The following is a 22,260-nucleotide window of genomic DNA, read 5'->3' as shown; positions in this document are numbered from 1 at the left end:
CGAGTCCCACATTCCCAGGCCCCACCACTGACAGGGACACCCACGAACCTAGCACCCTTTCAATGGTGCAACCAGCATCACAAGATGACTGGGGAACAGCAACACAGGTGGTGCATGGGACAACAGCAACTGAGCCTGCAGAGAGCTAGTGGAGGAACACGAGACCCAGGCAACCAGAGCCAAAGTAACCAAAGCCATATCCAAATAAGAGAAGGTGATTACTACCACAAATGTGCTAGCAGAGGATCAATTCATCAACCATCATGAAGAACCACAGTAACACTGTAGCACAGAAGGAAAATGACAATTCTCGAGAAACCAAATGTGAAGTCACAGAAATTTACAATTTAACTGACAGAGAATTCAAAATAGCAATCATAAAGAAACTTAACGAGTTATAAGAAAACTCAGAAAGACAGTTCAATGAGCTTAGGAATAAAATTAATGATTCAATGAGCTTAGGAATAAAATTAATTAACAGAAGGAACACTTCACCAAAGAGATTGAAGCTCTAAAAAAAGAAACCAAAGAGAAATTCTCGAGATGGAGAACACAATCAATGAGATAAAAAAATAATGTATAAAGCATAAAAAATAGAGCAGACCTTATGGAGGAGAGAATTAGTGACCTAGAAGACAAAAATATAGAAATGATTCAGGTGGAGGAGGAGAGAGAACTGAGATTTTTAAAAAATGAAGAAATTCTTCAAGAAATATCCAACTCAATTAGGAAAAGTAACATAAGGATTATAGGTATCCCAGAGGGACGAGAGAAGGAGAAAGGAGCAGAGAGCTTATTGAAACAAATAATAGGTGAGAACTTCCCAAACCTGGGGAAGGAACTGGACATGCAAGTACATGAAGCTAAGAGAACTCTTAATTACATCAATTCACAAAGACCTTCTCCAAGGCATATAACATTAAAACTGTCAAAAGTCAATGACAAATAAAAAGTATTAAGGGGAGAAAAACAGAAGAATATAACCTACAAAGGAAAACCTCCATCATGCTTTGAGTGGATTTCTCAGCAGAAACCTTACAAGCTAGGAGAGACTGGAATGATATATTCAAAATACTGAAAGACAAAAACAATCAGCCAAGAATTCTCTATCCACTGAAATTATCCCTCAGATATGAGGGAGAAATAAAAGCTTTCCCAGACAAACAAAAGCTGAGGGAATTCATTGCCACTAGACCTTCCCTACAAGAAATGTTGGAGGGAGCCCTCCTATCTGAAACAAAAAGGCAAATGTTTACAAAGCTTTCAGCAAAGAATATTCAGACAAAATCAGAAAATTGCAGCTCTATATCAGAATAGGTTAGCAAACACTTAATTATAACACAAAGGATAAAGGGAAAGAAAGCATCAAAAGTAACTATAAACACTTCAATTTGGTCACAAACTCACAACACAAATAAGAATAATTTGTGACAACAAAAACATAGAAATGGAAGAGGAAAGGGATGGAACCTACATAGGCTAATGGAGATAAGAGGCTATCAGAAAAAGAACTACCTCATCTATGAGATCTTTTATACAAACCTCATGGTAACCACAAACAAAAAATCAGAGCAGAATCACAAATCATAAATAAAGAGAAAACCGAGAAAATGATGATAGAAAACTACCAAATGGAAATGGCAGAAAGAAATACAAGGAAAAAGAAACAATGGAAATATAGAACAACCAGAAAACAAGAGATAAAATGGCAGTACTAAGCCCTCATATATCAATAATCACTTTAAATGTAAATGGATTGAACACACCAATGAAAAGACACAGAATGGCTAGATCAATTGAAAAAAAAGGCCCAACAATATGCTTCCTCCAGGAAACACATCTCACCTCTAAAGACAACCATAGGCTCAGAGTGAAGGGATGGAAGATGATACTCCAAGCAACTGGCAAGCAAAAGAAAGCAGATGCAGCCATACTTATATCAGACAAAGAAGGCTTCAAGATAAAAAAAGATAATGAGAGACAAAGAGGGACAATATAAATGATAAAACAGACATTCCACCAAGAGGACATAACACTTATGAACATATATGCACCTAACACAGGAGCAGCGAAGTTTATAAAGAACTATTAACAGAGCTAAAGGGAGAAATTGAAACCAACATGATAATAGTAAGGGACTTCAACACCCCACTTATGTCAATGGATAGATCATCCAGACAGAAAGCCAACAAGGAAATAGTGGAATTAAATGAAAAACTAGACCAGATGAACTTAATAGATATACATAGAGCATTCCATCGCAAAACAGCAGAATACACATTGTTCTCAAGTGCACATGGAACATTCTCAAAGATAGACCATATTCTGGGAAATAAGGCAGGCCTCAATAAATTTAAGAAGATTGAAATCATAGGAAGCATCTTAACCAACCACAATGCTATGAAACTAGAAATCAACTACAAGAGAAAAGCTGGGAAAGTCACAAATACGTGGAGACTAAACAACACGCTACGGAACAAGTGGATCATTGAAGAAATCAAAGGAGAAATCAAAAAATAGCTGGAGACAAATGAAAATGAAAACACAACATATCAACTCTTATGGGATGCAGCAAATGTGGTACTAAGAGAGAAATTTATAGCAATACAGGCCTACCTCAACAAACAATAAAAGTCTCAAATAAGTCATCTTAAACTACACCTAAAAGAACTACAAAAGAAGAACAAACAAAGCCCAAAGTCAGTAGAAGGAGAGAAAAGATAAAAATCAGAGAAGAAACGAATGAAATAGAGACCAAAAAAACAGTAGAAAGGATCAATGTAACTAAGAGCTGGTTCTTTGAGAAGATAAATAAAATTGACAAACCCTTAGCCAGACTCACTAAGAAAAAAAGAGAGAAGACACAAATAAATAAATCAGAAATGAAAGAGGAGAAATTATAACAGACACTACAGAAATACCAAGGATTATAAGAGAATAATGAGAAGCTATATGTCAGCAAACTGAATAACCTAGAAGAAATGGATAAATTCTTAGAATCATACAACCTCCCAAAACTAAATCAACAAGAAACAGAGAATCTGAATAGATCAATCACTAGTAAAGTACAGGCTTCTCTGGTGAATTATATGAAACAGTCAAAGAAGATTTAATGCCTATCCTTCTCAAACTGTTCCAAAATATTGAAGAGGATGGGATGCTTCCTAACTCATTCTATGAGGCCAAAATTACCCTCATACCAAAACTAGACAAGAACACCCAAAAAAGGAAAATTACAAGCCAATATTGCTGATAAACATAGACTCAAAAATCCTCAACAAAATATTAGCAAATCGAATACAACAATACATTAAAAGGATCATACACCATGATAAAGTGGGATTTATTCCAGGAATGCAGAGATAGTTCAACATCCACAAATCAACATGATACACTACATTAAAAAAATGAGGAATAAAAATCACATGATCATCTCAATAGATGCAGAGAAATCATTTACAAGATCCAACATCCACTTATGACAAAAACTCTCAACAAAATGGGCATAGAAGGAAAGCACCTCAACATAATAAAGGCCATATATGACAAACACACAGCCAACATCATACTCAATGGGGAAAATCTGAAAGCCATCCCTCTGAGAAGAGGAACAAGACAAAGGTGCCCACTCCACAATGCCAGTCAACATAGTACTGGAAGGTTTAGCCAGAGCAATTAGGCAAGAAAAGAAATAAAAGGTATCCAAATTGGAAAGGAAGGAGTAAAACTCTCACTGTTTGTGGGTGACATAATTCTATATATAGAAAACCATAAGAATCCACTGGAAAACTATTAGAAATAATCAACTACAGCAAAGTTGCAGGGCACAAAATCAACATACAAAAATCAGTTACATTTCTATATACTAATAACGAACTAGCAGAAAGAGAAGTCAAGAATATACTCCCATTTACAACTACAACAAAAGTAACAAAATACCTAGGAATAAATTTAACCAAGGAGGTGAAAGACCTACACACTGAAAACTATAAGACAGTATTGAAAGAAAGTGAAGATGACATAAAGAAATGAAAAGATATTTCATGCTCATGGATTGGAAGATTAAACACAGTTAAAATGTCCATATTACCTAAAGCAATCTACAGAGTCAACACAATCCCAATCAGAATTCCAATGATATTCTGCATGGAAATAGAACAAAGAATCCTAAAATTGATATGGAACAACAAAAGACTCCGAATAGCCAAAGCAATCCTGAGAAAAAAGAATAAAGCTGGAGGCATCACAATCCCTGACTTCAAAATATACTACAAAGCTATAGTAATCAAAACAGCATGGTACTGGCAGAAAAGCAGACACACAGATCAATGGAACAGAATTGAGAGCCCAAAAATAAAACCACACACCTATGGACAGCTAATCTTTGACAAAGGAGCCAAGAACATACAACGAAGAAAGGAAAATCTCTTCAATAAATGGTGTTCGGAAAACTGGACAGCCACGTGGAAAAGAATAAAAGCAGACCATTACCTTATACTATGCACAAAAATTAACTCAAAATGGACTAGAGACTTGAAGGTAAGACCTGAAAGCATAAAACTCCTAGGAGAAAATATAGGCAGTACACTCTCGACATTGGTCTTAGCAGTATCTTTTCGAATATCAAGTCTACTCAGGCAAGGGAAACAAAAGAAAAATATAAACAAATGGGACTACATTAGACTAAAAAGCTTCTGCACATCAAAAGAAACCACCAACAAAATGAAAAGATAACCCAGTAACTGGGAGAAAATATTTGCAAATTATATATCCTAGAAGGGGTTAATTTCCAATATATATAAGGACTTGTACAACTCAACAACAAAAATATGAACAAACTGATCCAAAAATGGGCAGAGGATATGAAGAGACATTTTTTTACAAAGAAGATATACTGATGGCCAACAGGCACATGAAAAGATGTTCAACATCACTAATTATTAGGGAAATACAAATCAAAACAAAATGAGATATCACCTCACACCCGTCAGAATGGCTATAATTAACAAGACAAGAAATAAGTGTTGGAGAGGATGTGGAGAAAAGGGAACTCTCATACATTGCTGGTGGGAATGCAAACTGGTGCAGCCACTATGGAAAACAATATGGAGATTTCTCAAAAAATTAAAAATAGAAATACCATATTATCCAGCTATCCCACTACTGGGTATTTATCCAAAGAACATGAAATCAACAATTCTAGGAGATTTATGCATCTTTACGTTCATCACAGCATTATTCACAATAGCCAAGACCTGAAAGCAACCAAAGTGCCCATCAAGGGATGAATGGATAAAGAAGATGCGGTATATATATATATATATATATATATATATGGAATACTGCTAAGCTATAAAAAATAAACAAAATCGTGCCATTTGCGACAACATGGATGAGTCTTAATGGTATTATGCAAGGCAGAATAAGTCAGACACAAAAAGAAAAACAACATATGATTTCACTCACATGTGGAAGATAAATGAACACATGGATTAAGAGAACAGATTAGTGGTTACCAGAGGGGAAGGCGATTGGGGGATTGCGAAAGGAGTAAAACAACATATTTTGGGTGATGGATAAAAACTAGACTATTGGTGGTGAACACAATGCAGTCTATACAGAAACTGAAATACAGTGATGTACACCTGAAATTTACACAATGTTATAAGCCAATATGACCTCAATAAAATAATTCAATTAAAAAAGATACTATCAACAGAGTAAAAAGTCAACCTACAGATGGGAGAAAATATTTGCAAAAAAAATAGACACACACATCACTTAATGACAGGGACATGTTTTGAGAAATGTGTCGTTAGGTGATTTCTTCACTGAGTGAACATCACAAACCTAGATGTACTTACACAAACCTAGATGGTACAGCCTACTACACACCTAGGCTACATGGTAATAATCCTATGGAACCACTGTCACACATGCAGTAGTCATTGCGCTACATATCATTATGCAAAGCATGACTGTATCTGATAAGAGATTAATATCTAGAATATATAGAGAACTCCTAAAACTCAACAATAACAACAAAACAGCCAACCCAATTTTAGAATGGGAAAAGAACTTGAATAGACATTTCTGCAAAGAAATGGACATTGTACATTGTACATGTGGACAATAAGCACATGAAAAGATGCTCAATATCACTCATCTTTTGGAAAATGCAAATCAAAACCACAACGAGATACCACCTCACACCCATTAGAATGGCTACTAACATCAAAACAGAAAATAGCAAGTGTTGGCAAGGATGTGGAGAATCAGAACCCCTGTGCTCTACTGGTGGGAATGTAAAATGGCGCACCTGCTGTGGAAAACAGTCCCGTAGTTATATACCCACAAATTGAAAGCAGAGCCTCAAAGAGATATTTGTACCCCATGTTCATAGCTGCATTACTCACAATACCTGAAAGGTAGAAGCAACTCAAGGGTCCATCAACAGATGGATGAAGGGATGAAGGGATAAGCAAATGTGGTGTATACATACAATGGAGTATTATTCAGCCTAAAAAAAGGAAAGAAATTCTGACACATGTCACAACATAGATGAACCCTGAGGACATCGTGGTAAGTGAAAAAGTCAGTAACAAAAAGGCAAATACTGTATGATTCCACTTCTGCGAGGTCCCTAGATAGTCAAATTCATAGAGACAGAAAGCAGACTGGTGATTGCAAGGGGCTATGGGGAGGGGGCATGGGGAGTTATTGTCTAAGGGGGACAGAGTTTCACTTTTGAAGGTGAAAAGAGTTCTGGAGATGGATGGGGTGATGGTTATATAACAATATGAGAACTAAATAGGATTGAACTGTACACAAAAATAATTAAGATGGCAAATTTTATGTTGTGTGTATTTTACTTCATACACACACAAAATGTAGATACTCAAAGAAATGTGACCATTTCGCTGTAGGAGCCAAAAACCAGGGGGGTGGCCTGTGCAGTAAAAAGTTTACTCAGGTTTGGGGTTTTCCATCCCTGCACATTCCAAAAACAGCGCCTGGCCCTTGACAAGCTCTGGGGAAACATCCCCTACACCCTTGGGATGACCTGCCTGACAAGAGCGTCTCTGTACCTGGGGCCTGGGGTCACACCACATAGTTTCTGCCAACAGTGTGATTGATGGGGGGGTGCCTGGGGCCACACTGTTCAACCTTGACAGGGGCTGGACTCTGAGTAACTGAGGTCAGCCATGAGGCTCTCCGAATCTAAGTGACTGACCCCCAACAAAATCCCTGGACACCCAGACTTGGGTCAGGTTCCCTGGTGAGCGATACTCTCTGCTGTGTCCCACATCATTGCTGGGAGAACTGAGCACTGTCTGCACAAATCCTCTGGGAGAGACAGCTGGAAGCTTGTGCCCGCTCTTCCTGAACTCCACCTATGTGCCTTTTTTTTGTGTGTGTGAGGAAGATCAGCCCTGAGCTAACATTCATGCTAATCCTCCTCTTTTTGCTGAGGAAGACCGGCTCTGAGCTAACATCTATTGCCAATCCTCCTCCTTTTTTCCTCCCCCATAGCCCCAGTAGATAGTTGTATGTCATAGTTGCACACCCTTCTAGTTGCTGTATGTGGGACGCGGCCTCAGCATGGCCGGAGAAGCAGTGCGTTGGTCCACACCCGGGAGCCGAATCCGGGCCACCAGTAGCGGAGCGCGCGCACTTAACTGCTAAGCCACCGGGCCGGCCCTATGTGCCTTTGACCACTGCTGATTCTATCGCGATCCTTTCTCTGGAAAAACGATAACTGTGAGTGTAACAGCTTTTCTGACTCCTGTGAGTACTTGTAGTGAATCCCTGAAGCTGAGGGTGCTCACCCAGCCAGGGATTGGGCTGATTCCTATCAGAAGCCCATTCACACTCCTCACGCTCCCTGACACCCAGGAGTCAAGACTTCTACATGGACTTAGTCACCAACCAGGGCAGCCAGTTCTGGGTCTCCATGGGAGACTAGGGGGTAAGCTGTCCCTTCTGAGCCTCAGTATTCCCATCTCTCAAATGGGGTCAAATGGCAGGTGAGGCTGGATCAGGCAGGGGTAGGAGCTGGCCTTGGGGAGGCTGCTGAGGCTGCCTCTCTGCCAGGGGCTGATCAGGGGGCCCAGGTGGGACTCAAGCCATGTTGGAGCCATCACACTGGTTTATTGGACACCAGGGCCCCTTCAAGGAGCAGGTTGGGGGCTTGGCGTCCCCCTCTAGCGGGGCACAGCAAGGAGCTGGTAAGGGCACGGGTTCACCACGATGCCAAAGATGCCATGGCGACTGGGGCGGGGCTGCCCAGTGGGCACCGAGAAGCTGAAGTGCTGCAGGAGGCAGGTGAAGAAGAGGAAGAGCTCCATGCGGGCCAGGGGCTCCCCGAGGCACAAGCGGCGGCCTGTGGGTGGGTATGGGAGGGTCAGTGAGGCTGGGGGCCTGGGCTCCATGCCTCTAAGACTCCCTCAGGAGGGGACAGCGAGCCAGGCTCCCCACAGGCACCTGCTGAGAAGGGCATGAAGGCCTCCTGCTTGATGAAGCGGCCCTGGGCGTCCAGGAAGTGTTCGGGGTGGAAGCGGAAGGGCTTCTTCCAGACGGTCTCGTCCTTCAGCACCGATGACAGGTTGGTGATGAGTGTTGTCCCCTGGCAGGAGATGCCTGGCATGGGTGGCGTCTGGGCTGGAGGACCCCCCGACCCCTGCCACCAAACACATACAGGCCACTTTCTGCCTGCTACACACCTGGACTCACTCAAGTCTATCACAGGCCAAGAAATTTCCCGCACCCTCCCTGTACCCATGGCAGGGCCAAGTGACCTGCCTGTCAGGGAAGCCGTCCCTACCACCTGTCCCGGCATATACGGGTTCCTCCAACATATTGGGGAATATTTTAGGTTGTCACTCCCTTTAGCCCCCTAGGGGTCACTGAATGGACAGGGCCAGCCCTGCCTCTGCTTCATCCCTGCAGCTGGACAGTTGGTGCCTGTGAAAATGAGGATTAGTGGCTTGGGTTCCAGGCCTGGCCCCACCTGGGAATGGCCATGCTGGGGCCACTATGGGGCAGGTGGAGCTGAGCTGGGGTGAGCAGGGCCGCAGACCTACCTTGGGGATGAGGAAGCCTTGCACTTCAATGTCACGGGATGTCATATGGGGCAAGCCCAGTGGGATGATGTCCCCAAAGCGCTGCACCTCATGGACCACGGCCATGGTGAAGGGCATGTGGGTCTGGTCCCCCATCTCTGGGCGCCGTGCCTGTCCTATCACTTCATCGATCTCCTGTTGGACACGGCCTGCACAGACAAGCGTCCCCACAGTGGTCAGAAGCCAGGGGGCTGGACCCCGACCTCCCCCTGACTCCTGTGCAGGGGCTGTGCCCACGGGGAGGAGGAGGTCACTCTGACCTCTGAGCCAGGGCCCTGCCTCTGCTCAGAGCTCCTGGCGGCCATACCAAGCTCAGGGCCCCAAGCCTGGCCCTCTCCTCCCTGGCCCATCCCACCAGGCCCCCAGGCTGGGCTCACGCTGCACGTCCGGATGCAGGATCATGAGCAGGAGGGCCCAGGCCAGCGTGGTCGAGGTGGTCACCATCCCAGCAGTGAACAGGTCAGTCACTACCTGGCGCAGGTTCTCATCATTGAAGCTGCTCTCGGGGTTTCCTTTGGCCTGGGCCAGGCAGAGAGGGTGGGCTCAGGCGCAGAGGGAGGAAACCCCAAATTACCTTCCACTCTGTACTCATCAGCCTGGGTGCCTGATCACTGGGTGATACACAGGACCCACCTTGCCTGGGCTCCCTTCATGGGCCCCTCAACCTGCAACCTCTGACCCTGTCCCTTGCACCTCACCTTCTCCACCTGGTCCACGAAGGTGTCAGTCAGGTCTCGGGGAGGCTGGGCCGGGTCCCGTGTCATCCTGTGCTCAGCAATCAGCTCATCCAGCAGGGCCATGAAGGCCCTATGCCCAGGAAAGATCTTGGCAGTCAGCCCCGGAATTCGCAGGAGCCCGGGGATCGTGTTCAGCACCTGTGCAGGCCACAGATGTGGGGCCCTGCGTCCTGCCTGTGCTCAGGTGTTCACCTCCACCAGTCAGATGCCAGCCACCTCCAGGGTGTCCCCACCATTGACCTGGTTCCTCCCCAACGTCCAGACCTCAACCCTGTCTCCTGCCTTGGGCGTCAGAAGGATAAACATAAAATCTACATCTCATGGGTTCTGGTGGCTTCCAATGTAGGAGGTACAGGCTCCTTAGCCCGCTCCTGGGGTCTGCTGGCCCAACAGCCCTCTAGATAAATCCACCTCCAAGGAGGCCCATTGCAGGGCAGAGTCCTCCCCCACGGAGCTCGCCTGCAGGGCTCCTTGGCCCCCTCCACCATCGCACCTCTGGCAGGAAGCCTGTGTCTTCCTTCAGCAAGTGCAGTGTTCGGTCCAATAGCTTGTTGAAGCGCGGGTCGTTGTACTGGAAACGGCGTCCAAAGGTGAGGGAGGCGATCACGTTGCCCACCGCTTTATTCAGGAGGGCGTTGGGGCTAAAGGGGCGTCCTGGGAGGGGACGGTGCAGGTCAGGGGGTCGCCTCCATCTCCTCTTCCCAGCCTCCATCCCTGTCTCCTGTCCCTCAGCCCAGCACTCACCGGCCTGGTCTGCGAAGGCGGCGCAGAGGCACGAGGCCTCCTCGGTCACCCACTGCTCCAGTGACTTCTTGCCCAGGCCGAAGTTGCGCAGGGTGGACACGGAGAAGCGCCGCTGCTCCCGCCACGCGGGTCCATAGCGGGCAAAGACCACCCCTGGGGGCGGGGCGGACGTGGGCGTGGTCCAAGTGTGCCCGGGCCCCGCCTCTGCACCAACACCCTGTCCAATGGCTCGCGTGCCTTTCGGTCTCAGCCAGCGACATGCCCCGCCCCCCGCCCTTGCTAACATATTCTCTCCCCTTTGCCTCCCACTCTAACCTCGTTCTCCTTCCCAGCAAATTCCGCTCTCTTTACACCCCTTTTCGACTGGGGACAAGTCCCACCCTCTGTCCGCCCACATTGCTCGCCAGGTCTCCCCACTGCAGGCAGGTCTCGGCCCTGCTCGTGGCTCTGCCCGCCATGACCCCTTTCTCATTCAGAGACGGTCCTGACCCGCCCCCTGCCCCGCCCACACTGACTCCGTCCGCCGCCTTCCGCAGCCCGGACACCCCCTATCTCATAGAAGATGCCCGGGGGGCGCCCACTCCTCGTAAACCCTCGCCCTCCACCCACCCACATCCCCCTCCCCACTCTTGGCTCTTTCCTCCACCTGAGGCCCCTTCAAATTCGCTGACTCTTCCCTGCACCGCAGGTCCACCACCCGGCCTCCGCTTGGCCCTGCCGGGTCACGGGTCACTGCGCGCCCAGTCCCCGCCGGGCTGCTGTCCTCCCCTCCTCTACTTGCCCTCCGAGCGCGGCCCGAAGCCCAGGTGCTCGAAGATGGGCGCAGGTGGGCGGTCGGAGGTGTCGTCGCTGTGGTCCACCAGCGCCTCGCGTATAGCCGCCAGCCCGTTGACTACGACCACGGGCGTCCAGGCCAGCTGCAGGCTGAACACGTCCCCGAAGCGGCGCCGCAGCTGCAGGCCGAGGGTCAAGGGCACTGGTGAAGCCCGGCCCCGCAGCAACGTTGCCTGACCCAGTCTCATGGGGTTAGCCTTGGGGGACCCTGGGCGCCAGCACCAAGCCTATGCAAGGACTTTATCTGGCCTTGTGACCCTAGGGGTCACGTCCTATATGGTAGAGGACTTCACGTTGGATCAGGCCTCCCACCTATGACTTTGCAAAGGTCACCAAAATTGTCAGAACGCCAAGTTAGCATCAGATTTCACAGGTGAGAAACTGAGGTTCACAGAGGTGAGCAGTGAGGCCCAAGGTCTCACAGCAGCAAAAGATTTGAACCTGGTCACTGTCCCTTCTTGACCTCGATTTCCTGATTAAACAGGGCTCATCACCAGACTCCTCTCCCCCAATCTCAAGACCTTTCCTCCTGCTGTCCTTAGAAGAGACTCAGGCTCACACAACTTAAGCTCTGTCTCACTGCATCCCAAACTCACTGCCAAGTCCCACCCCCTCCAGGCCTTTGTCCTCTCTGACCTTTGACTGGAAAATTCAGACTGTCCTCCAGGCCCTGCACAGATGCCCTCCCCCAGGAGGCCTCTCAAACCTGCCTCCTCCTTTCCACCCAGCTCCCTGTGACCTCTGTGCCTACCCCCCACCTTCCTCACCTGAGTAAAGCAGCAATGCGTGTCCTGGAAGTCCACCTGCAGCAGGTTGCCCAGCCCAGGCAGGGGCATGGGGCCTGGTGGGTAGCGTGGGGCCCAGCGTTGGCGTCGGTGCATCAGGTCCACCAGGAGCAGGAAGATGGCCACGGCCACGGCCAGGGGCCCCAGTGTCTCTCCGGTCAGCAGCCCCATGGCTGCCTCGGTGAGCACTGGGCTCCTCTGGACACACTGGACCCCTCACCACACCAGGCACCTAGGTCCTGGCCAGGCAGGGCACTCTCACCAACACTGAGGGCTGACCAGCCTGGGCCCTCTTTATGAAGGGAGCTGAGACTGGCCTTTGTCCTCTACCCTGAGCCAACTTCTTGGCGTGACTGAGCTGCCAGAGGGTGCAGGGAGGGGCCGGGGAAGGTCAGTGCAGGGGAGGCCACAGATGTCCTGTCCCTGCTGCCCTCTCCAGGTGCATATCCTGGGTGGGGGTGGGGGAGAGACAATATGTCCCCACTCCCAGCCTACTCCCCAGCATTGTACAGGCTCCGAGGAAGAACCAGGGGTCTTTGGACTTGACCCTCCCCCCACCTGTCATATCAGGCTCACACTCCCTAAGGTGGTCACAGCCTCATCCCCAGAACACATTCTTGCCTTCCCATATCTCACCTGCCTCCTCCTGAGTGACCTTCACCTCCCAGGTTTGTTACTGGCACTCTCAGGGAGGGCACAACGATCAGAGGGACAACAGGGAGGTTGGGGGGGATGAGTTCTCCATGTCCCACTTTTCATACTAGTACACTCAGTACACACAGACACAGATCACACACTCACACATTCAGACACTACCCACTTGCTCAAAGACTGACACACAGCACATGCACACACACATTTACACACCCGCAAAAACACATATACACACACATTACTACATGTACCATACACACACACACACACACAGACCCAGCACCAAGGCACCTGTTCTCAGTGGTTGCCTGGAGTCAATCCTCCCGACCCCTTCTCTCTCCGCATGTAGGCGGCTGGCAGTGATGCTGAGGACCCTCACCTGGCTGGCACCTGGCTCAGTTTCCTCAGTTTCCCACTGCTTGTGGCTGAGGCACTTTTGAATCTGGGAGTGGGGAGGCAGCAGAGTTGCTTTCAGACCATCCTAGTCACCCAACCAGCCAGTTCAATGGCCAGGAGACCCTTCCTAAGTTGGTTACAAACTGGTCCTTGACCTCCTAGCTCATGAGGCCACCCAGGTGATGAATCTCCTCGTGCCTGTGTGCACTTTCCTGACTTGGATGTGGGGTGGGCACTTGCCCTTGTTGACTGAGCTGCCAGGAAGCTCAGGGTACTAGGGTGGCTTAGCATAGGATGTGACTCTGTCCCCAGAGGAGGGGGCCTGCTTCCTCCTCCTCATTGTCATTGGTCCTTGAACATCAGCTGCTCAAACTCTTTCTGGAAGACAAGGAGTTGGAAAGGAAGTGGGGATGATGTAATTTCTTTGCACTTTCACAGGCCTGCTGAGGACCAAAAGGAGTGGATTCTCTGGCCTCCCCCTTTGCTGGCCTCCTCCCTCTCCCTGGGCCAGGTCCCCCTGCTCCAGCCCCATCCCTGCCAATCCTTACTCTGTGGTCCCACAAGGAAAGATGCAAACCATGGCACCACCCTGTACCAGTGTGTGCCACTTCCCAGCTGGAATTGGGGCTCCCAGGCCCTCCTTCTTGCTCAGCCTCTCGCTGCCTCCAAGCACGGGGTGTGACCACACCAGGCCAGGGCAGGGCTGCTGCCCGCTGGCCGCAGCACACTCCTTTTTCAACAAGAAAAGTGGTGGGATTTGAGGCTGAGTTTTAAAATCAGTGAAGCTGATGGGAACTCTGAGGCCAAAACCCACTCAAATATGAAGGCACAAGAGCCAAGAGGGTGAGGAAAGGACATTTCCTGGGTAGGGATCAGGCCCCCTCACCGATCTCTGGGGATTTGAAGCAAGCTCTCATTCTGGAAACATCTGGGGAGGCCTCTCCCAGAGCTGAAGGAGGGCCTGCAGGAGGCACTCCCCACCGTGTCCCCCCAGTTCTCTCCATCACTCACTTCCCAGCAGTAAGAGGACCAGCTTCTTCCCAGGGTGCCTGCGGACTTCCCCCACTCAGAGATGGCCACCCAGAGATGGCTCCCCGGGGCTGTGGCCTCTCGGTAATGGCTTTCAACCTTTGCAATTCCTGCTTGGTTTGTGAAAGCTGCTCCTCCCCTTCTGAATTCCCACCTCCCCACTCTCCTCCAAGGCTTGGGCCAGAGGGTGTAGCTTGCTGGGGCCCACTGGGCATTCCTCAGTTTATTGGGCCTTCCCTGCATCTTGTCTTGGGCAGGCCTTGGATTCTGTGCCACCCTCGTTGGACGGACCATGTGCTGGGTGCTGGGTGCTGGGCTGGGCACTCGCAGCCTGGGAGAAGACCATGGTGGGCCCCTGCTCCATGGGCTCATGACCAAGAGGAGGAGTGGGAAGGCAGAGAGCTGACAGGCCAGCCCAGCAGTGCGAGGACTGCTTTGAGGGTCACGGGGACACTGTCCCAGGCTGGAGCAGGACTTTCAGGGAACACTTCCTGGAGGACTCTGGCTGGATTGGCACTGCAAGCCAAGGTGATCTGGCAGCAGGACTAAAGGGCCACTGCAAAGTCCTGTGCAGGGTGGTGAGGGGCAGTGTGAGAGGGGCAGCTGAAGACTGTGGTTTTTAAAGTTTGGCCGAGGCCTGGACTGTGCAGACTGGGGTCTCTGGCCCTCCAGGAGGCAGGGAGACCAGTTTTGAGGTGACTGAACAGACCAAGAGGGTAAGACCCAGGGGCACCCTGGGAACTTCCGGGATCCAAGCTGTGGCCTCTTCGTCTGACCTCAGTTGAATGTCTTGTCCTGTGGGCACCAACTTTCTACCCAGTCCTGTCAGAGAATCAGGTGGTGTTAGCAGGGAGTCAGGGGGCAGGATGGTCCGAGTGTTGGTCACACAGTGGCCCTGGATAAACTGTCTTTATCCATCCTTTGTTTGGGATATGTCACGCCCTCCCATACAGTCACCCCAACATGGATATGAAAGGCAGGGACAGACACACCTGTAATTCAGGCAGACTCCCCCACCCCTGTTGTCCAGGACAGGGGGGACCTTGAGGAAACCTCGTGTGTACAACGAGCACACAGTACAATCGTGAGGCCGATGGCCCACTGCAATCATTGTGTAGTTGCAGCTTTCACTGATCAGGCACTCACGTGCCAGGCTCTGCTGCTCACTCCAGATGTCCTCCCCACAGCCCTGTAAGGCAGGGGGCTTTACGATCCCCAAGGCATGAGGGATACTGAGTCTCAGGCGTCATCATGTCAGGAGGTCAAAGTCACAGAGCAGCATTCGGGTCCTTTTCATAATCCATGCTCCACCTCAAGATTATAAAGGCCATATATGTCAAACCCAGGGACATCATACTCAATGATGAAAAACTGAATGCCATCCCTCTGAGAACAGGAACAAGACAAGGATGCCCACTCTCATTAGTCTTATTCAACATAGTCCTGGAAGTTCTAGGCAGAGCAATTAGGCAAGAAAAAAAAATAAAAGAGATCCAAATTGGAAAAGAATAAGTAAAACTGTCACTATTTGTGGATGATATGATCCCTAAGGAATCCACAGAACTATTGGAAATAATCAACGCATACAGTCATGTTGCAAGGTATAAAATTAACATAAAAAATCCATTGCATTTCTATACACTAATAATTAACTAGCAGAAAGAGAAATCAAGAATAGAATCCCATTTACAATCGCAAGAAAAATAAAATACCTTAGAATAAATTTAACCAAGGAGGTGAAATACCTATACACTGAAAACTATAAGAAATTATTGAAAGCAATCAAAGAAGTCATAAAGAAATGGAAAGATATTCCATGCTCATGGATTTGAAGAATAAAGCAAAGTTGAAATGTGTATATTACCTAAAAGAATCTACACATTCAATGCAATCTGAATCAGAATATCAATGACATTCTTCATGGAAATAGAACAAAGAATCCTAAAATTTATATGGAACAACAAAAGACTCTGACTAGCCAAAGGAATACTGAGAAAAAAGAACAGAGTTGGAGGTATCACACGCCCTGAAATCAAAATATACTACAAAGCTATAGTAATCAAAACAGCATGGTATTGGCAGAAGAACAGGCATGCAGATCAATGGAACAGAACTGAGAGCCCAGAAATAAGACTACACATCTGTGGACAGCTAGTCTTCAACAAAGGAGCCAAGAACATACAACGTAGAAACGAAAGTCTCTTCAGTAAACGGTGCTGGGAAAACTGTACAGCCACATGCAAAAGAATGAAAGTAGACCGTTATCTTACACCATACACAAAAATTAACTCAAAATGGATTAAAGACGTGAATTTAAGACCTGAAACCATAAAACTCCTAGAAGAAAACATAAGCGGTACACTCTTTGACACCAGTCTTAGCAGTATCTTTTGGAATACCATGTCTACTTGTCACCGGATACATACCCAGGTTCTTTACCCGCCACATAAGAGGGGCCAAATAAAACTGGGAAGCCAGGCTTACGGCAAGGAAAGAATTTTTATTCCGGGTGATGTCAGCCTGGAGATGAGAGCTTTCAAATTTGTCCTGTCTCCCCAAAAGTTGGGAGGCAAGGGGTTTTAAAGGCTGTGAGGAATGTGGCTGCTTATAGGGAGGGGGAGCCTGTGGCCTTGCTGGTCAGCGCTTTCCCACCAGCCTGTGTTTGGCCCTGTGAGGCTGCCTGGAGAAAGGAGGATGGCGAGATAAGGGAATTACAGGTGGGTGTCCTTCAACTGTCTCTGTCTCCGTGGCGGATGGTGGATTCTGGTGCCAGGTAGCCGAGGAATTAAGGTCTGAGAAGCTTTAGCTTCTTGATATCAGTTTCCTTGTAACAAACCTCAAGAACTGGTAATCAGCCAAAAGTGAGCCCAGTGTGAGGCCACCTGGCCTTTTAACAATTAGTAACTTCTATCTGCCTTGTCAAGTTCAGGGATTAAAAAAAAAAACAATAGTTACATATGAATGTAACTTAGAAAAGCAGGGAAAGAGGATGAGTGCTTTTGGTTTTAACCCCATATATTCTGGGTTTAATGTAGGGGAACTGATATCAGGGCCGGTATCATCCTCAGGCAAGGGAAACAAAAGAAAAAAAAACAAATGGGACTTCAGACTAAACAGCTTCTGCAAGGCAAGGGAAGCCATCAACAAGATGAAAAGACAACCCATGAACTGGGAGAAAATACTTGCAAATCATATATTAGACAAGGGGTATAAAGAACTTGTACAACTCAACAATAAAGAAATGAACAACCCAATCAAAAAATGGCCAGAGGATATGAATAGACATTTTTCCAAAGAAGATATACAAATAAATGGCCAACAGGTACATGAAAAGATGTTCAACATCACTAGTTATTAGGGAAATTGAAATCAAAACTACAATGAAGGGCCAGCCTGATGGCATAATGCTTAAGTTCGCACACTTTGCTTCAGCAGCCCGGGCTTCGCAGGTTTTGATCCCGGGCATGGACCTACACACTGCTCATCAAGCCATGCTGTGGCAGTGACCCACAAATAAAATAGAGGAAGATGGGCACAGATGTTAGCTCAGGGCCAATCTTCTTTAGCAAAAAGAGGAGGATTGACAACAGATGTTAGCTCATCTTCCTCAACAAATCTTCCTCACCAAAAAAATAAAAATAAAACTACAATGAGATATTACCTCACACCCATCAGAATGCCTATAATTGATAAGACAAGAAATAACAAGTGTTGGAGAAAAGGGAACCCTCATACACTGCTGGTGGGAGTGCAAACTGGTGCAGCCACTTTGGAAAACAGTATGGAGATTTCTCAAAAAATTAAAAATAGAAATACCATATGATCCAGCTATCCCACTACTGGGTATTTATCCAAAGACATGAAATCAGTAATTCAAAAAGATCTAAGGACCCCTATGTTCATTGCAGCATTATTCACAATAGCTAAGACGTGGAAGCAACGCAAGTGCCCATCAAAGGATGAATGGATAAACAAGATATCACACATATATACACAATGGAATACTCCCAAGCCTTTAAAAAAGACAAAATCGTGCCATTTGCAAAAATGTGGATGGACTTTGAGGGTATTATGCTAAGCGAACAAAATAAGCCAGACAGAGAAAGACAAATACCATAAGATTTCACTTACATGTGAACGATACACACACACACACACACACACACACACACACACACAGATAAGGAGAACAGATCGGTGGTTACCAGAGGGAAAGAGGGGAGGAGCGAAGGCGAGAGGGGTAAAAGGGTACATATGTATGGTGATGGATAAAAACTAGACTATAGGTGCTTAACACCGTGCAGTCTATAAACAAACTGAAATATAATAATGTACACCTGAAATTTATACAATGTTATAAGCCAATATGACCTCAATAAAATAATTTTTTTTAAAAAAAAGAGGCAGGCTCTAATCTGCTGCTCTACACTATCAATTACGGAGATTTATCGTTTTAGGAACACAGCCTGCTTTCGCCGGGCTTCTGCTCTGGTGAAGGTGCTGGGGTGGAGGGGTGAGCGCCCCCAGGGACCAAGGGTGTCACATGTGTTCACCAGTGCATGGAGGGGCCCTCTGGACACTGTGGCCTGAGACTTAGAGTTCAGGGGTGACGTCAGCAGGACGGCAGAGCAGGAAGCGCCGGTCCCTGGGTCCCCAAAGCACCCAGATGTGGCCCGGAGCCCCTCCACAGGATGCAGAGCGAACCCTGGGTGCCTTCCAGCGCTAGAAGGCAAGTAGGGAATTGTAGCCCCAGCCAGGGCGCTGGGAAAGTTCTGGCATTTTGCTCGCCTTGCCCCTCCCCCGCAACATGGAGGCCCCACGGAGAAAAGCCCCCAATTCCTGCTCCTCCCTGGGGACGGAGGGGAAGAGCGAACGCTGTGTCCACTTGTGGGGCCGCCTCACCTGACTCCCAGTGCGGACCCGCCCAGCGCAGCGCTGGGATCCAGGTGGAGCCCCCGGCAGGGGGGCCGCGTCTGCAGTTCTGCAGGAGGGCGCCGGGGGGCGCAGGAGGCCATGGCCGAGGAGTAAACACGGGTGGGAGGGGCAGCTGGGCAGGGCCCACCTCCCAGAGTTGGTTTATGGGTACAACAGGGCTTCAGCTTGTCAAGAGGAAAAAGTTCTGGAAAGCTGCTGCACAACAACGTGAATGTACTTAACACTACTGAACTGTACACTTACCGGTTGAGATGGCAAATTTTGTTGTGTTTTTTTTACAGTGATTTAAAAATTATTTTAAAAACTGCATCTTTGCTACACACCTATTAGAACGGTCAGATCTAGAACACTGAGAACACCAAATGCTGGTGAGGATGCGGAGCAACAGGAAGTCTCATTGCTGGTGAGAATGCAAAATGGCACAGACACTTTGGAAGGCACTTTGGGGGTTCCTTACAAAATTCAACATTCTTCCCAAATGATCCAGCAATCACGCCCCTTGATACTGACCCAAAAGGAGCTGAGAACTTATGTCCCCAGAAAACCTGCGCAGGGAGGTTCACAGTAAATTTGTTCATAATTGCCAAACCTCAGAAGCAACCAAGATGTCTTTCAGCAGGTGAATGGATAAACTGTGGTACATCCCGATGCTGGAATATTCTTCAGCACTCAAAATAAAATGAGCTATCAAGCTATGAAAAAAGCCATGGATGAACCTTAAGTCCCTATTACCAAGAAGAAAGAAGGCAATCTGAAAAGGCTACATGCTGTAAGATTCCAACTATATGACGTTCTGGAAAAGGCAAAACTATAGAGACAGAAAAAAGATCAGTGTTTGCCAAGGTTGGGGGAGGGAACAGGCGGACACACGATTTTTAGGGCAGTGAAACTTCTCTGTATGATCCTATCATGGTGGATATATGTCAGTGTATATTTGTCCAAACCCATAGAATGTGCAAGACCAAGAGTGATCGTAAGGTAAACTATGGACTCTGGGTGCTAATGATGAGTGAATGTGGGTCCCGGCCCCAGCCCCTGCCCTGTTTTCACAGTCCCGCCCACTTTGACACAGGCTCAGACAATCCCACCTCTTAGGGTCAAGGTGACACCCTGCCAAGCCCGCACACCCATGCTTTGTCATCCCCATCCCCCACCCACCCCATTTGGTGACTATTCCAACAGTGGACAGGTCCTGGCCCCACCCCCTGTCATTGCTCACACAGCCTCCCCCACTTTCCCTACAGGCCAGGTCCTCTGCTACATCCACCCTCCTCCTGCCCCAGCACTGGTACAGGCTCCTTCCTCCATGCCCTGGGCCCAGCATGCCTGGCTGCCTCAGTGGGCACTGGGCTCCTCTGGACACACAGGCACCCCTCACCACACCAGGACCTAGGACCAGGACAGGCAGGGCACTCTCACCAACCCTGAGGGCTCAACCAGCCTGGACCCTCTTTATAAAGGGAGCTGAGACCGGCCTTTGCCCTCTACCCTGACCCCACCTGTTGGGATGACTGTGCTGCCACAGGGTGCAGGGAGGGGCCAGGGGAGGTCAGTGCAGGGGTGACACAGAATCCTCTCCCTGCTGCCCTCCCCAGGTGCTTACCCGGGGTGGGGGGCAGAGAAAATGGAAGGCCCCACCCCCAGCCTGACTCCCCAGCATTGTACAGGGTCCAAGGAGGAACCAGGGGTCTTTGGACTTGATCCGGACCCCACCTGTCACAATAGGCTCACACTCCCTAATGTAGTCACAGCCTCATCCCCGGGACACATTCTTGCCTTCCCATGTCTCACCTGCCTCCTCCCGAGTGACCTTCACCTCCCAGGTTTGTACTGGCACTCTCAGGGAGGGCACAACGATCAGCGGGATCACAGGTGGGGGGTGGGGGCATAGGGTTCTCTGTATCCCTCACTTCAAACTAGTACACTCAATACACACAGAAACAGATCACACACTCACAACCACATACATTCAGACACTACCCACATGCTCAGAGACTGACACACGGCACATGAACACACACATTCACACATCCACAAAACCACATACTACACACATTAATATGTACACCACTTACACACAGACACAGCACCAGGGCACGTGTTCTCATTGGTTGCCTGGAGTTGACCCCCTCCTCTCCCAGTTTGGAGGCTGCGGGCAGCAGTGGGGAGGACTCTTACCGGGCTGCCCTTTCTCAGCTTCCGGGAATTGCCCCAGTCGTGGCCCTTTCAAGTTTAAATCTGGGAGTAGGGAGGCAGCAGGGTTGTTCTCAGAGCCCCCTAGTCACCCAACCAGCCAGTTCGGAGGCCTGGAAACCCTTCCTAAGTTGGTTACAAACTGGTCCTTGATCTCCTAGCTCATGAGGCCACCCAGGTGATGAATCTCCTCGTGCCTGTGTCCACTTTCCTGACTCAGAGAAATGTGGGGTGGGCACTTGCACTTGTTGATTGAGCTGCCAGGAAGCTCGGGGTACTAGGGTGGCTTAGCATAGGATGTGACTCTGTCCGCAGAGGAGGGGGCCTGCTTCCTCCTCCTCATTATCATTTGTCCTTGAACATCAGCTGCTCAAACTCTTTCTAGAAGACAAGGGGATGGAAAGCAAGTGGGGATGATGTGATGTATTTACAACCTCACAGGCCTGCTGAGGACCACAAGGAATGGATTCTCCAGCCTCCCCGTTTGCCGGCCTCCTCCCTCTCCCTGGGCCAGGTCCCCCTGCTCCAGCCCCATCCCTTCCACCCTGACTCTGTGGTCCCTCAAGGAAAGATGCAAACCATGGCACCACCCTGTACCAGTGTGTGCCACCTCCCGGCTGGACTTGTGGCTCCCAGGCCCTCCCTCTCAGTCTCTCACCCACTCCAAGCAGGGCTGTGACCACACCATGCCAGGGCAGGACCACTGCCCACCGGCCTCAGCACCCTCCTTCTTCAACAAGAAAAGGGGTGGGATTTGAGGCTGAGTTTTTAAATCACTGAAGCTGATGGGAACTCTGAGGCCAAAACCCACTCAAATGGGAAGGGGCAGGA

At 48.5% G+C, this 22,260-nt stretch overlaps 1 protein-coding gene across 1 annotated transcript; it reads right to left on the bottom strand.

Moving 5' to 3' along the window:
- Positions 1-6,174: 6,174 nt before the first annotated feature.
- On the bottom strand, positions 6,175-15,945 carry LOC101391680 (cytochrome P450 2D14-like). Its single transcript, XM_004437943.3, has 9 exons — positions 12,205-15,945; positions 11,385-11,556; positions 10,604-10,756; positions 10,353-10,513; positions 9,821-9,997; positions 9,500-9,641; positions 9,084-9,271; positions 8,485-8,626; positions 6,175-8,383 (listed from the first exon to the last, which is right to left on the bottom strand). Exons 1-9 carry the CDS (start codon positions 12,391-12,393, stop codon positions 8,205-8,207), a joined length of 1,503 nt encoding a protein of 500 aa, XP_004438000.2. The 5' UTR covers positions 12,394-15,945; the 3' UTR covers positions 6,175-8,204.
- Positions 15,946-22,260: the final 6,315 nt, after the last annotated feature.

Source organism: Ceratotherium simum, chromosome 25, assembly GCF_057802395.1.
Source record: "Ceratotherium simum simum isolate JZ-2026a chromosome 25, ASM5780239v1, whole genome shotgun sequence".
NCBI lineage: Eukaryota > Metazoa > Chordata > Mammalia > Perissodactyla > Rhinocerotidae > Ceratotherium > Ceratotherium simum.
The sequence above is the reverse complement of the archived record's forward strand: the minus strand, read 5'-3'. Positions and strand labels throughout refer to the sequence as shown.

Bases quoted from the DNA above. Each gene is read 5' to 3' on its own strand.
- LOC101391680 (XM_004437943.3), bottom strand. From the start codon at position 12,393: ATGGGGCTGCTGACCGGAGAGACACTGGGGCCCCTGGCCGTGGCCGTG. The intron at 11,557-12,204 runs GTGAGGAAGGTG...CTCGGCCTGCAG, and splicing joins CGCATTGCTGCTTTACTCAG to CTGCGGCGCCGCTTCGGGGA. The intron at 8,384-8,484 runs GTGCCTGTGGGG...ACCCACCCACAG, and splicing joins CTTCATGCCCTTCTCAGCAG to GCCGCCGCTTGTGCCTCGGG.